The sequence below is a fragment of the Furipterus horrens genome, unplaced genomic scaffold (assembly GCF_987537825.1).
Source record: "Furipterus horrens unplaced genomic scaffold, mFurHor1.1.pri manual_scaffold_13, whole genome shotgun sequence".
In the NCBI taxonomy this organism is placed as follows: Eukaryota; Metazoa; Chordata; class Mammalia; order Chiroptera; family Furipteridae; genus Furipterus; species Furipterus horrens.
Window position 1 is genome coordinate 41,966,385 of NW_028327183.1, and position 15,099 is coordinate 41,981,483.

A 15,099-nucleotide genomic window follows, 5' to 3' on the forward strand; every position below is an offset into this window, starting at 1 on the left:
CTGACAAACCTTGTTATACCCACCTGCCCTTTACTCCTCCACCCATGGGATGAGATTTCAGAAATTATATAATATTGTTTGTAAATGCATCTGAGTGTATTTCTGAAATAAAAGGTGTCACTAACCAACCCTTAAAAAAAAAACCCAAAGAACTTGAAGACATATCAATAAAATCTACTCCTTCTGAAAAACAGAGAGGAAATAGACTGAAAGAGCATGAGCAGAATTCCAGAAATCTGTGAGACAGTAGCAAAGAGATCTAACACTTGTACCATTGGATCAGAAGTGGAAGGAAAAAAACAAACCAAAAAAGTATTTGAAAAAAATAACAGCTCCAGAAGCTGAGTGAATCCAAAATAGGATAAATATAAACAAATCTACATTAAGACAGGTAGCAGCCCTGGCTGGTATGGCTCAGTGGATTGAGCATCAGCCTGCAAACCCAAGGGTCACTGGTTCGATTACCAGTTAGGGCACATGCCTGGGTTTTGGGCCAGGTCCCCAGCTGGGGTCATGTGAGGGACAACCACATGTTGATGTTTCTCCATGCCCCTCCCCCCCAAAAGGTAGCAAACTTCTGAAAACTAAAGACAAAAGAAAATAATCTTAAAAAACATCCAGAGAAACAACCCATTACCTATTAAGGAACACTAATTTAAAGGACAGTAGATTTTGAATGTGAAAACACACAGGCCACAACAAAGCAGCATAATTATCCTTCAGAAGTAAAGGGGAAATAGGAAAATTCTTTGATGAAAGAAGATTATCTATCCTTAAATAATGGCCAAAAGGAAGAAATGTCCAATTTCATCCTTTTTGTCACTTATGCTTGGTGTCATATCTAAAGTGCAACCAAATTTAAAATAATCGAAATCAAACTTTCAGAGTATGGTCTCTGACAATAGTATAATCAAACTAGAAATCAATAAGAGACAACAGGAAAATCTCTAAAACACGTGGAAAGTAAACAACACACAGTATTCCCAAGTAATCTATGGGTCAAAGAGGAAGTGTCAAAGGAAATTAAGGAACACAGAATTAAATTAAATACACTAAATAAAAATGAAAAACAAACAAACAGACAAACCCCATCATTAGTGAGATGCAGCTTATGCGGCGCTTCGAGGGGAGCTGAGAGCAGTAAATGCTTACGTTAGAAACGGGGAAATCTCTCAAATCAATAACCTAAGGTCCGACCACAAGAAACTAGAAAAACGCAAGCAAAATGAACCCAACTCACAGCAGAGGAAACAAATGATGAAGATAAGAGCACTCGGGTGACCGTACACTGGGTACCCTGAGTGGACGGACTGGAAGGAAGCCCCTGGGAAAGGCAGGGCTGAGTCTGCAGGGTCAGAATTGCTTTGTGGGTGGGGTGTGAGATGGGAGTGGTTGTGAGGGTCCCAGTCTGTAAGCTTCCCTTGGGGGTCACCGGCAGATAGAGGAGCTCTCAGGTGTTGGGTTCTATCCAGGAAGAATGGTTTTCATGAACCATTTATTCCAGGGAGGATGGTTCCCTCTTCTGGGAGGGATGGGCAGACCGAAGAGGACCTCACCCTAGGACTGTGCTTGGCCTGAAAGAGCTGAAAGAGTCATCCAGGGGGTTTGCTCAGCCGTGGTGCATGGGGGCTCTGCTGGAGCTCGGAGAGCAGGACGCTGTGCTCAGGGGGCCCCCAGGCTGGGTATTGGGTGTGTTGCCAAGGTCAGGTACTGAGAGTCAGAAGGTAATCATGAAGCATCAGGGGCAGGGAGATTCCCTGAGGCTGGAGCACGGTCAGCCTCCGAGAGGTCCCCCTCTGGGTACAGCAAAGGGCCATGTGTCGAGAGTGCCAATAACTAACGTCCAACCACGGTTTCATGATTTATAAATTAGAACAGAAACGGGTTATCCCAATAAGAACACTCCCCTCTTGTGTCTCTCTCTGTAGAATAGAAACAAGTGGCCTTTCCTCCAGTCCCTTCTCAGTGCGTCTGCCCTGCTGCAGCCCCGGGGAGCAGCAGACCTGACACACTGGCTGGGAAGCTGACGAACCAGCAACGAGGACTTGTGAGCTGGGAGCTGAGTCTGCTTTGTTTTCATTTTCCACCACGAGCATTACTAACGGAGGTGGAGGGGGCTGCTGGGAGTGTGGCATGGCTCTGTCTCCCTCGCCTGTGGATGGGACATTCCTGCCTGAACCAACCCCTACTCAGCAGGACCAAGTCCAGGCTTCCCACGGCAGTTCATGGTGGAGGAAGATGATGAAGTCCGCCTGGAGAGAGGTGGTAGACGGAACAAGGGTCTCTAAAGTCCACATCCTCGTCCCAAGAATCTATGAGATGTCAGCTGATAAAGGGAACCCACAGATGAAAGATCATGTGTTTCAAGGTGATGGTGGTTCATCAGGTGGGCCCATTATGATCGCAAGGGTCCTGTTCTTATCAGGGACACATCGAGGCCAACAGAGGCAGAGCCCAAGGAGCAGTGACAATGGAGGTAGAGCACAGGGACCTCAAGATACTGCGCTGCAGCTTTGGAGATTGAGGAGGGGCCACAAGCCATGGGATGCAGGTGCCTCTCACAGCTTGAAAAGGCAAGGACAGCAGAGAGAACGTGAGAAAAGCAGCCACGTCGACACAGCGATCTGTGCTGTGTGACTCTGCTGAGGGTGTGGTGATCAGCCAGAGAGGTTACAGGGAGCCAGCAAGAGGCATTGCTCGTCTGTCCAGCCCTTTGTGCACTGGGATAAGGAGGGTGTTGGAGATCAGTCGTGATGTGAGACTTTGACGGTGTGTGTTACTATCTCTCCTCTCATGACATGATGTCAGGCAACGCGGAACCTCCTCCTGACTGTGGCTCTGTGCCTCGGTGTTGCACCAGCTCTGTTTGTGGGGACATGGGCTCCCTGATCCAAGCAGGCCTGCATGGGAACAGCTCCCACCCGGGCCCTTAGGGCAGGACTGAGAACCGCAGGCCCAGGTGTGCAGAGGGGGCTGCAGCTGAGGCGTGTGGGGGAGGAGGCTAGTAGGCCACGTGCAGGAGGGAACACATGGTCCCATTGCTGTGGGACCCTGGGAGAGTTAGTCTGGTGGGACACCTGGAAGCTCATTTGTGCAGAAGAGGCCTGTTCCTGTGAGACCCACCTGACATAGCAAAGAGGAAACTGTTGGGAAGTGGGGGCTAGAGGCCATGGATAGTGCCAAGGAGGGCCTTGCTCAGGGCGGGAGTCCTGGGTTCTCCCCTTCTAGGTTACTCTGACAGCCTCTCTCTGTATCCCCAGATGTAAAATGTCCCGAGGGCTAGTGTTAGGGTCAAAGCAGCAACTCACGGACAGACACAGCACCCTGGGTTTGGGGGTAGACAACTTTCTTTGTGGGACAACCATGTGAGGCTACCAAGGCCTCGGTGAGGAAGAAGGAAGGGCACAGGACAACGGGAGACTCAGCAGGGGCCCCACCCAGGCCACGTGCCTTACCCAGGGGTGCAGACAAGGACCCCACAGGATACTTGCTCAATTTTGATGACACAAGATAACCCCTATTCTGTGCTCCTGAGACACAGGGCACATGTACAAAGGGGCAAACACTGGGAGGTGTCCACAGCCTGGTCCCTGGGGCCATGTGAGGACAGCAGAGCCTCTCCTGGCAGGGCTACAGCCTGTCATCTTGTTTTCTGCATCTTATTTATTTGTTTGTTTATTTATTTATTTATTTATTTGAGAGAGAGAGAGAGAGAGAGACAGAAGGGGGGGAGGGAGGGAGAGGGAGGGAGAGAGAGAGAGAGAGAGAGAGAGAGAGAGAGAGAGAGAGAGAGAGAGAGAGACTTGCTCCACCCATCCATGCATTTATTGGTTGATTCCTGCCTGTGGCCTGATTGGAGATGAACCTGTGACTCTGGAACAACAGGACGACGCTACAACTAACCAAGCCACCGGCCAGGGCTCTGCCTCTCCGTTAGTGTGCCCCCGATCTCCACACCTATGCCCTCTTCTCTCTCCCTGGATACAGAGACAGGGGCTGGGGTAACTTAGAGTTCTTTTCCATGCGTGACTCTGAAGAGAAAGGACCCAGAGTTTCAGGTGAATTTTTGCTAAAAGAAGTTCCATTTCGTAGAAAAAGAGCAAATGAGGGGAAGTTCCTCTTTATTTGGATCACGCAGGTGGTCCGTGGTGCCTCACAGGCCCATCACTTTCTGGAAGATGGGAGACTATCCTGGTCCATCAGGTTCAGGGTGGCCTGTCAGGGTCTTCAGGAATCAGGAGGGACCCCGACCTCGGGCCCAGGTCCCCGAATATCCTGAGGGCTCAGAGCTGGTTCTTTAGTTTAGGCTCAGTTCCTGACCCCACAGGGTCTGGGGTTCCAGGTGTCCCCTCCCCACAGCCCTGAAGGAGCAGGTCCCGGAGGCACTAAGAAGCCGCATTGGCTCTGGGGGTGATGCGGCCGTATACGTCTGTGCTCGCGTGCAGTAAGTCCTGTGAGAGAAGGAAGAGACCTCTGAGCCCTGCAACCTTCTCAGAACAAGGGCAGCATTTTGCCGGTGCCTTGGGGCTGACTCTGCTGGGGGTGCCTGTCCCCGGGCTCCTCCCTCCGCCCTCCCCTCTGCTTTCGCTTTGTGCTGCCCTTCCCTGATCATGAGGCACAGCCAGGGTGGGGCTGAGGCAGACCCAGGGCCCCCTTGGACCTGCAGGAGAGAATAGCCACCGACCACACTCACCTCATAGATGGGGCTGGCTGTCCCAGGGCCAGGTCTCGGACCCTGTGCGGGGGGAGAGGGAGGGCATCAGGGGACAGGGAGGGAGGGCCGTTCTCCACAGGAGTGACAGCCCTGCCTCCTGAGCTGCTGTCTCCACACATGACTTGCCCTGCACCACACTCGCCCGTGGTAGCCTGGGAACCCCGGCTGGTGCTGGCAGCGCCCGCTCTGCCCCATGCTGGACTCCAGGGCTCTCCTCGGGCCATGAAGGGAACCAGAGCACACTCAGGACAGGGTGCGGGTTCTGTCCCTAATTCGTGCCCCCTCCAGGCCAGGGCGGGGCTGGCCTTGCACTGGCTGTTCTGGGGAGGGTCGGTGCTGTGTGGCGAGGTTGGATGGTGCCCCTGACCTGAGCCTGTGAAGCCAGGACCCTGGATGGAGAGTTGGGGAGGGGATGCACTTACCAGGGACATGGAGGTTCCAGAGGGACCCTGGCCTGGGGGCAGAGACGGGAGTTAGTACCCAGGGGTTGAGGGAGCCTCGGCCTTTTCCCCCAGGAGGGGGTGGGTCCTCTGGCTCCCAGAGAACCAGGCGTGAAAGAGCATCTCCCAGAGACCCACCCTCTGGCCATTTTAGGGTCCCATGAGTGGCAGGTGGTGCCACAGGACTCGGCCCTGGAGGTCAGAGTGGACTGGCGAATCGGGGTCCCCTTTGCCAAGTGATTGAAGAGAGCCCCACCTTGAAGCCCAGGGAAGGGTCCAAGCCAAAGGGGCACAGGCAGGAGTGGACACTGTGGGGCAGGCCCAGGGGCTCCAACCTCTCCCAGGCTGAGCAGACACTCACCAGGGCTGGACGCTGGGGGTTGGTGCTCTCTGAGGCCTCGTGGGTCCCTGGCCCTGGGAAAGGTCAGACTCGTTTGTGAGGGGAGCAGGGGGAGCTTTGGTGTCACACCAGGGTGACAAGGAGGGTGTCCTTTCCCATCAGAGGGTGGGGAGGGCTTTCCACTGTTTAGAAAGGGAAGGGCCCAAGATAGGGAAACTGAGGCAAGGTTTTATAAAACCATGACTGACCTTGGCCCACAGGGGAAGAACCCACAGGCAGATGGGGTTCAAGAGGCAGTTACCAGGGAAGGGACTGAGGACCCAGGACAGGAACTGCCCCGAGGGTCTGACTTCACAGGAGGGTCAAGGCCTCAGAGGGAGGCAGGGCCAGATGCTGGTGCAGGACCCCAGGGAGCACTGTGCTAGTGGCACCTCGATGGACGTGGTGCCTGCTATGGTCAGACCCACCCCTCCGGCCACGGGAACTAAACCGTGACAGGGCCTGTCCTCTGTCTCCATCTGCCTGAACTAGAGGCCAAACGACAGCATAGTATCTGCTGTCCTGTCCAGGCCCAGCTCTCCAGTCTCACACCTCAGAGGCTGTGGTTACCAACCCGGCCACGTGGGGGTGTTACCGAGCACTTACTACCTGCCAGCCTGGCTGCAGGTGTGAGGAGTGGACCAGGACTGTCCTGAGGGGTCAGTTCCTTCACTGTGACTAATTTATGGCAGAGGAAGCTGTTGAGGAAACTGCTCAGTCACCAGCTGGTGTGGGAGGGGCTGGGTGGAGTGAGTGAGGAACAGCCACCGGGAAGCCAGGAGGCCACAGAGAGCCAGCCCGGAATCCAGGAGGGGTCTCGTTCTCCTGGCCTGGGGCAGCTGGGGGGCAGCCAGGTGACGGGAGGGCATTAGGGTGAAGGAAATGCCACTGTACCTTCCAGTCCTCCAGAGGTACAGGAAATACCCCAGGGAGGTCCCCAGCGCCACCATGGCGAGGGTCCCAGTCACGATGCCAGTGATGGTCCCCACAGGGTAACTGTCTGAAAGGAGAGGGAAAGGGGAAGGGGCAAAGGCCCAAGTCCACTCAGGGGAAACCAGGAGGGGCCTTGTGGTGGGGAGGCCGGTTAGGGAGGAAGGAACTGTCACCGGCTGTGGTGTTGGGGAGTGTTGTCATCACGCTGGCCTTTTGACATCCCTCTGCCCGCAGTTGCATCAGTTTGTCTCCTATGTTTGAAACCTTCCATTTGCTCTAACGTTGCAGGAGCTCTCGCACCTACCGTTCCCATGTCCTGATCACTTTCCCCTTAACTCCTCTTCCCTCTCACACGGTGCCTCTTCCCCCTGCCTCTTCCTCTCCATCACCATTGACAGTCTCAGTGCTGATCAGTAACAAGAAAGGGCTGACTGTGTTCAGTGGTCCAGGAAGGGTGGGGGATACCGTACGTCCTCTGACCCTTCCATCCCCACAAGACACGGGCTGTCACCCCTACTGGGCACAGACAGAATTTGGGACGGGAAGTGCTTAAAAATCACTGGAGGTCACAGAACTGGTTTGCGATAAACAACATTTTCACCAAGTCCTGCTTGACTTTACAGCTAATGACAACTCTCATAAAAGTGGTAAAACTATTTGATAGCACAACTGAGCCCTGCCTGGGATGACCCTGTCTGAGGGCTTCAATCTCATCAATCTCATCAGAAACATCCTCACACCTGACCTCAGGTCCAGTTGTTTCATTGCAGTTACAGATGAGGAAACTGAGGCTCAGGTGAGCATCAGCCCAAGGACACAGCTCGTGCACAGAGAACCGAGACAGTGGCGACATTAGTCTAGTTCTGCGGTTCTTCCCCACGTTGCTCTACAGGCTCTGACAGAGGCTCTCAGTTCCTCAAGGCTCTCATCTGTCTCACTCCCCCTGCCTGTGAAATATTCAAGGGAGCAGTGGGAGAGGTCGAGGGCCACTTACATTGCACATTTAGCCTGACGGGCTCACTTTTGCTGAAGCTGGCAGAGTTGGAGACCTCACACTGAAAATCCCCAGCATCCTCCCTCCTGACGGGGTCTACGGTGAGGGTGCTGTTGTCCTGGGACAGCTTCATCCTCTCCGAGAGCAGGAGACTCTGGCCATTGAAGAGCCACCGGATGGAGATCCCAGTGCCATTTGTGAGGCAGGTCAGGGCCACGGTGTCCTTATGCTCTGTGACTGTGGTGTTGCCGGCTTGGATGTAGGGCTTTCCCACGGGCTCTGTAATGGTCACAAGAGAATGGCACTGACGTTTGAAGGATGATTGTTTGTTCAGGTGACAATCTGTAAGGAGAGGACTATACTTCTCCCTCTTACCTCTAGGCCACCCCAGGATGACCCCTGACCTGTCACCCTGCACATCTGCAATATCAGCACCAGGAAGCTCTCCTCAGCCTCACATGGAATCTTTCACTCATTTACTTGTGTATGGCTTTCCTGTAGTTTTCTCTGACTTTCTAAATGATCAAACCATCTCTCCAGTATGATGGTTTTACATTGACAAGGGAAGGCTTTTCCTGTTTGTTAATAATTTGTAAGAGGTTGAGACTAGCCCAGCCAGTCTTCCTGACCTGAGGACCTCAATAAATTCCAATCTAAAGGATTTCTCAATGTAAATAAGACTTTCACTTCTTGGTCAGTGGACTGAATATCACAGAGAACAAGGAAATTTGTAGAGAAGCAGTCACAGTTTAACAAAAGGCTGGTACTCTTAGCCTCTTCCATAAACTGTGGCACTGCTCATTCTGCCCCGTGAAGGGACTTAGTGGATAAATGTACCAATTAGTCAGGCACCATCATTCACGGCTCTCCGTTGGAATGTCATATCCACTGATGTCGCCCAGGATAGCACAGCCGGTGACCTCAGGCCAGGACACAGCTCAGGGGCATCAACACTATGGCTGTTCTCTTCCCATTCCCACGCAGCCTGGCCTGAGGGAGGCTCTGGTGTCAGTGGGTGACACAATTTGGCCAGATCGAGGACAGGCCGCCCATGCAACTCCTCCACGGACCCCTGTCCCATGCCAGGCAGCAGCAGTCGGACACCAGGTGAGCCTGAAGCAGAGCAGAGAGCGGGGGTCTGTCCTGCTCACCCCCCTTGGAGGTTGTTTAACCCTTTTGTGTGGGCAACTGCTCCTCGTGGTTCAGGGAACTGTAGCCCTGGCCTGAGCATGACTGCCGCTGGCATCCCGGCTGTGCTTGTCTTTAAGTCTCAACATCAGGCTGTGTGTGGAACATGACTGAAAACCACTCAGAGGGCTGCCATGGGAATTGGATTAAAGAATGCTTATTATGCTCATTATGTTTTAGAACTTGCTTTGCTTTCTCTATCATTAATGTAACATAAACAATCTCTAGCAAGGAATGTATGAAACCTTGCACTTAGTGCCAGTGTGGTGCCAAGATGTTTTATGGACCCTGACACAGACTGGTCACTGCGACCCCTGTACTGGTACATGTAATCTGTTACTGTCAAATGCCTAATAGCTATTGGCGATTTATGAATTTTAGCCTTGTATCTCTCGTATGTATCCTCCTCAATAAAAGGCGTGAGCGATGAAGGTTTAGCTGCTGATCTCCACTAGAGAGGCAGTCACCTTTCTTCCCCCAGACACAACAAAGTGTCCTGGGTAAAAGTTTGTTCCGCCGTGGTCACGAAGCCTCTGCTGGACAGAGCAACTTCCAACCGAGCCTAGGGTGTGTGCTGCACCTCCGCCATAGTTTTGTTTGGGGAAAAAAGAGGTGAGCTTGACTCAAAACCTTGTATGTTCCCTGCAGCACATGGAGTAGGTGACAGGAAAGACAGAGGTGACAGAAGGAATGTGTTAGTGACAGAAACAACTTGACCTTGAGGTTCCTTGCTTTTCCCCCTTTGTGAAACCCCTTCCACCAAATGGGGCTTCTGGGGCTGAGAGAACCCGTTCCTCACTTTCCAAGGCTGCACCCCAGCTCTGCCATGAGAAATCAAAGAGCAAGGGGAGGAAATAGTCTACAGAGATGTGGTCCAGGGTCCAGGGGAAGAATGTGTGTCCATGGCCACAGGATGGAGATCACATCTTCTAGGCTCTTTTCTGAGACCCAGGCAGACCTCCACCCAGAGCTTGGTGCCGATGGTCCGGGAGGCACTTACCAGATACTGTGATGTTCTTGACTGTGGTTCTATTGAGGTCAGTGTCAGAGTTATGGACAAGGCAGGTGTAGGACCCACTATCATTCGCAGTGATGCTGGGGATACAGAGCTCCTGTGTGGGTTGCTGGAGCCTCCGATTGATAAGCCAAGAATACTGTGCATGTGGGTTAGTGGCTGTGTGGCAGGAGAGGCTGAGGTTTGCCCCTGGTAGGTAATGGGAGTCTGAGGGGGAAATGGTGGGGGCGTCCGGGCCATCTGCAGCAAACAGAGCAAAGCCACACATGATGTAATCAGAGGGAAGGGGAGGCTCCTGGTCTGTGTAAGGACCACAGTCTCCCTCTACCTGGGTCACAGCCTTGTTTTAAAAAGTCCCAACCATAACCCCTGTGTTCACTGAGCCTGAGTCTGAGACATTAACCTGTTTGTCCCAACCCTGAGGCCTACCCAGATTTTCCTGGGACAGGAAGTCCTGGCCAGCCTGGCTGTCCAGGGGGAGGGTCTGTGAGGGATATAGTCTGGCCTCTGGTGTGTGGATTCGGGTGGCAGCCTGGGCCAGGGAGGGAAAGAATTTACTCACAGAGAATGTTCAGGAACAATGGGTCACTCACTGCAGTTGGCACTCACTGGGTTCCAGGTTTCACACTCATAGTGTCCTGTGTCATTCCTTGTGACAGGGTATAAAGTGAGAGTCCTGTTGTCCTTGGACAGCTCCAGCCCAGCTCTGTCTGGGAGACTCTGACTCTTGAACAACCACAGGTAGGTGGTGTCCTGAGTCACAGGTTCACACGTTAACATGACAGGGTCCTTGTGCTCCTCAGGTTTGGAGTTGTTGCTTGCAATTTTGGGTTTGGGTAACTCCGCTGTGCAGATACAGAGAAAATGTCTGTTGTGGTACCTCTGACTTTTTCAAAGCCTTCTTCAGTCAGAGTTGGCACCTCTCACCTCAGCTAACCTGAGTCCTTAAAGGAATATGGCAGGTCTGTGTATCACACAATATGAGGATCTGAGCGCTCAGAGAATGTAAGGCTGCCTCTCCATGTCTGGGGGAAAAGCACGACTTTCTCAGGTGTCAGTACCAGGTTTGATAATGAAATGACATAGGCCTGGGAGTCACAGACCACTGGTCCCTGTCCTCGTCCTTCACTGACCAGCTGAATGCCTAACCATCCTTAGGTCTCACCTGGAATGTATGGGTGCTGAGTCTCTCTGAGACACCCAGGTCTACACTGCTGGGTAGAGATAAGTTTTCATGGAAGCCTCACATTCCAGGGTTATGCTAGAGATGAGTCATGATGAGCCGTCCCATAGGCCTTACATATTGATAAGACTGGGCAGTATGGCCTGGGACTGGGTGTTGGAGCAGAAACAACACACGGGAGACCAGAAGCAAGTCTGGCGGTCACTTCAGGACTCAGGCTGCAGGACCATGAGGTGGGCAGTGTGCCCAGGAGTTCACTGGTCACTGACATGAGACAGTGACCCCAGAAAGGGTAACGCCGAGTCCAGGGATGGTTTAGAGAAGAGTGAGGGACATGGGAGCTGGCCGGCTTTGGCAGCACAACCACGCTCTCTGCCCTTGGACTATACTGTCCTTCTTCCACTGCAGAGGACGGTGATCCTTCCTCAGATGCTCAGAGAATAGCACACACAGAAGGGGTGGCTTGTGGAAAGTGGGGGACCTTGAATTGCTGAAAATATGGCCCTCATGGGAAAGAATATGTGAAAATCATTATTCGTGCCCCAAAGATCTAAGAGCAGTTTCTGGAGGAATCTGTCTGTCTAGAAGACACTGAAGTTCAGAGACCAAGCTCTGCAGTCCAACCAGGGTCACATGGTGACCAAAGGAAGAGGCCACAGTGGGTGTGAAATCAGTGACTCCCTGGGGAGAGAGAGGGCGTGAGTCCTGCTAAGAGGCAGAAGCGATCAGAGCAAGTGTGGGTGCCTCTGTTGCATAAAGGGAGGAATGATGCCAAAGTGGTAGAAAATATGTGTGTTACGTTAGTGAATTGCGGGAGAAGGTCCCTGTCACCAGTGTCAGTGACAGTCAGGCCAAAGGGCAGGAGCCCCCACATAACTCAGGAAACAAAAGTGGAGTTTGATCAAATTCATTCAAATTGGAGAGCGTCCGGGAGAAACGACAGAGGTTGGTGGACCTCACCGTCTGAGGATCCCACCCTATGGCAGAGCTGTCATCATGGGGATACACGTGTGTGCAGGGGAGGTGAGCCAGTCAGAGGCTGCAGGTCACAGCCACACCCTGGAAGTTTTAGGGGCCACTGGGAGGGATGGGAGCCTCACACAAGGACACAGATATGGGTCTCGAGTCAGGGGTGAAGTGAGCCCTGTTGGGGACTGAGACCTGTCCTTCTGCCTTTGACTCCCTGGTGGAGTCATAGAGAGTAGATCAAGAGTTACATGTCCCTGTCACTTGGCCTGTTCCTTTGGTTGGCATCAGGGAGGGAGTGAACCCTGCTAGGGACAGAGTGGAAGCTCTTCCTCCTGGTGACGTGGGAAAGTGGCTAACGATGGAGCCAGGGGCAGCTGCTCTGATTTCTGTATCCTTTCCTACTTTCCAGGAGGGTGGGCTGGGACACATGAGTTAAAGGGAGAATCTGGGGAGACTGCAGGGTAGAGGAAGCAGCACAGGGTAGGCAGTGAGGCTGGAGTGAAGGAGGAGGCAGATAGGGGTTGTCAAAGGAGCAGATAGAGCCAGCAAAGTCATTGATGAGCAGTGGAGGTTACAGTGACTTCAAACACTTTAGGGCCCTGGCTGGTGTGGCTCATTTGGTTGGAGCATTGTCCCATAAACTGAAAGGTCTTGGGTTCTATTCCCAGTCAGGTCACATTCTTGGGTTGTGGGTATGGCCTGGGTGGGGCACATGCGAGGATGAACCGATTTCTCTTTCTGTCTCCCACCCTTCCCTTACGTCTGAAATCAATAAGCATGTCCTTGTGTGAGGATAGAACAAACAACAACAAAAACACCCTCCAGGAACCAGAAGACTGCCCTGCCCCATGCAGGACCTGTGGGGCCCGGAAAACCTTCCCACAGCTGAACAGCTCACAGTCATTAAGAGACTTGGCTCCTGGGGGTGGTCTTCAGGGGCAGGTGGAACATGGATCTCAGCTCCTGGAGGTACAAAGACCAGGTGGGACCAAAACCTTCCAGTGCTCTTTATCCAGGTTCTAGTCTCCATAGCGATTACCATTCATTCATTCAGTCATTCACTGTTCACTCCTTTCCTCTTACATAAAAGAGCATTGAGTGTTGGTTCCTGAGCTGGTTGCAGGAGCAGAGTGGGGACACAAATAAATGATTTTAAATCCAGCACAGGGAGGCAGGGATTGGCCACCAGAGCAGGAGACCCAGCTGGACCTTGATTGTTCATGGAGGTAATTCAGTTCCTGAGGTACAACGTTAATTCTCCATTTGCTCTCACTCCCCAGACCAGGAAATCTACCTTGAGCGAGGACACCTAAGAAGAAAGGACCTGAACCTACGGCCAGTCTTGGGGTCCAGAGGCACCTCATAAGTACCCTGAGGTGGAGGAACCGGCAGGGCTGTAGCTGTACAAGGACCTTGCCGTGTCTGATCTGCTACTCATGGTCTGTGTGACTCCTAAACTGTGCCTCAGTTTCCCCTGAATAAAAATCAAATAAATGGTTAAAGGACTCTGGATTAGTATGTTGCTGTGAATTAACTTGAAACATCCCTGATTACATGACCAAAATTTAGTATATCTTGTAGGGGAGCTGCCTCCAAATGGCAACTACCATTATTTCCCTCATTGAGAGCAAATCCCCAGGGCTGACCCCTGCTAGACAAGGAACTGCCAGGAGTGTCTTCTCTCCTCAGCTTCTCCCTGGGGATGCTGACCTTCCTCTGGAGCCTCCTGTCTCCAGGGGATCAGTAATGGTCTGGGGAGCTTGTCTGCCTGTGCTCTCCACTATCAGAGGCGGAGTCCAGGGCTGTCAGTCCTGTGTGTGAGTAGAATTCACCCCACCCGACACCCTGAGGTCAGAGGAATCACTCACGGTACACACGGAGCTGTCCAGTTGCTCTCTCACTTATAAAATCTCTCGTTATGTCTATGGTGTAGTATCCTGTGTCCTTCAGGGTGACTTTCTGGAACAGCAGGGATCCATTGGGGTATATTGTCTCTCGACCGCTGTGTGCAGGCCCGAGGGTAGTACTTTGGTCCTCTCTTTTATAGCTTGCAATATGATGGTTGCTGTCCACACTTCCCCCTTTGTACCAGGTACAGCTTCCAAAATCCTTAGGCACATTGTGGACAAGGAGACGCACATCCTTCCCTTCAGCAGCAGCGGGTGGCACTGATGCAATAGTGAGCTGGGCAGCGGTGGGTGGGCTGCAGACGGTTAAGAGTGAGACTGGGAAGGAAGAAGAAATTGATGAGCGTTTGGATCTATGTGTTGGGAGCAGGTCCCTTCATCTCTCAGCTCTGCTCTGCGCGTGTGCATGTGTGTGAGTGTGAGTTTGTGTATCTCCCATGGTCACTCTTACTTCAGCACCTCTGCACCTTTGAATCTGCCATTTCCTCTGTCTCAAATACTGTTCCCGAGGCGTCTGCCCAGCTCACCCCCTCACTGACACTCAAGGTTGTCCTTGGACAACACCTTTACTGACCACCTTTTCTTGAAACTGTGTCTTCACTTTATGACCTGTCCCTGTTCTCGTCCCTTAATGGCATTTGTGGGCACCTGACATCACATCTAGGTCTTTCCTTGTCTCCTGTCTCCTCCCAATAGAAGGTGAGCTCCGTGGGTGGAGGGGCGTGTCTGATCTTGTTGAACCCCCAGCACCTGCAACAGGCTGCAAATACCTGTGGTGAGTGAGAGAATGGTCCCAGGGTCCTGCACCTCCTGGGTGTATTTGCCCATTTCTGAGGGAGGAGGTAAGGATGATGTTTAGTGCCCCCGGTTAAGCTTTTTGTTTCCTCACATAAATTGTTATTATCACAAGTTTTCAATATTCACTATAGTGATGTATAGAAGTTGGAAAATGAACAGCCACTGAGGTTTCCCTGCCCCTTGCCACTTCCAGATCATGAGATTTTCCTGTTGCTGAGCCCCCTCCCCTCAGGTCCAAACAGAAGCCACCCCTTGGTTCCCCTCTTAGAGCCCTGTGCAGCCCAGGAGACCCAGCCAGTCTGTCTCTCCTCCTCCAGACCACCCCCGGGTAACTGTGCTGTCTCACCAGCCAGCAGGAGCCCCTGCCGGGGGATGCGCCCTCTGCGGGCAGGGGCTGAGGAGGACTCCATGGTGTCTGCCGCCTGCTCTGTCCTCTGGGAGAGGAGCTTGGATTCCAGAAATGCTAAGGGGCACTGCGGTTCTGACCTGTGAGATCTGCTCTCCCTCCTCCCTGCAGGCTGAGTCTCCTCCAATGCAAAGATGGCTTCCTTGGCCACGTGGGCTGGGTGTGGTCTCCAG

At 52.8% G+C, this 15,099-nt stretch overlaps 1 protein-coding gene across 1 annotated transcript; it reads right to left on the reverse strand.

The window, feature by feature from the left end:
- Positions 1–4,328: 4,328 nt before the first annotated feature.
- LOC149994759 (cell adhesion molecule CEACAM1-like) lies at positions 4,329–14,979 on the reverse strand. The gene is given in 11 exon segments (XM_090260513.1): positions 4,329–4,451; positions 4,694–4,735; positions 5,137–5,168; positions 5,516–5,568; positions 6,428–6,533; positions 7,461–7,739; positions 9,649–9,903; positions 10,226–10,262; positions 10,264–10,508; positions 13,684–14,040; positions 14,867–14,979. Coding segments are annotated over 11 exon segments (1,536 nt in total). The 5' UTR covers positions 14,931–14,979; the 3' UTR covers positions 4,329–4,385.
- Between the last annotated feature and the right edge of the window lie 120 nt (positions 14,980–15,099).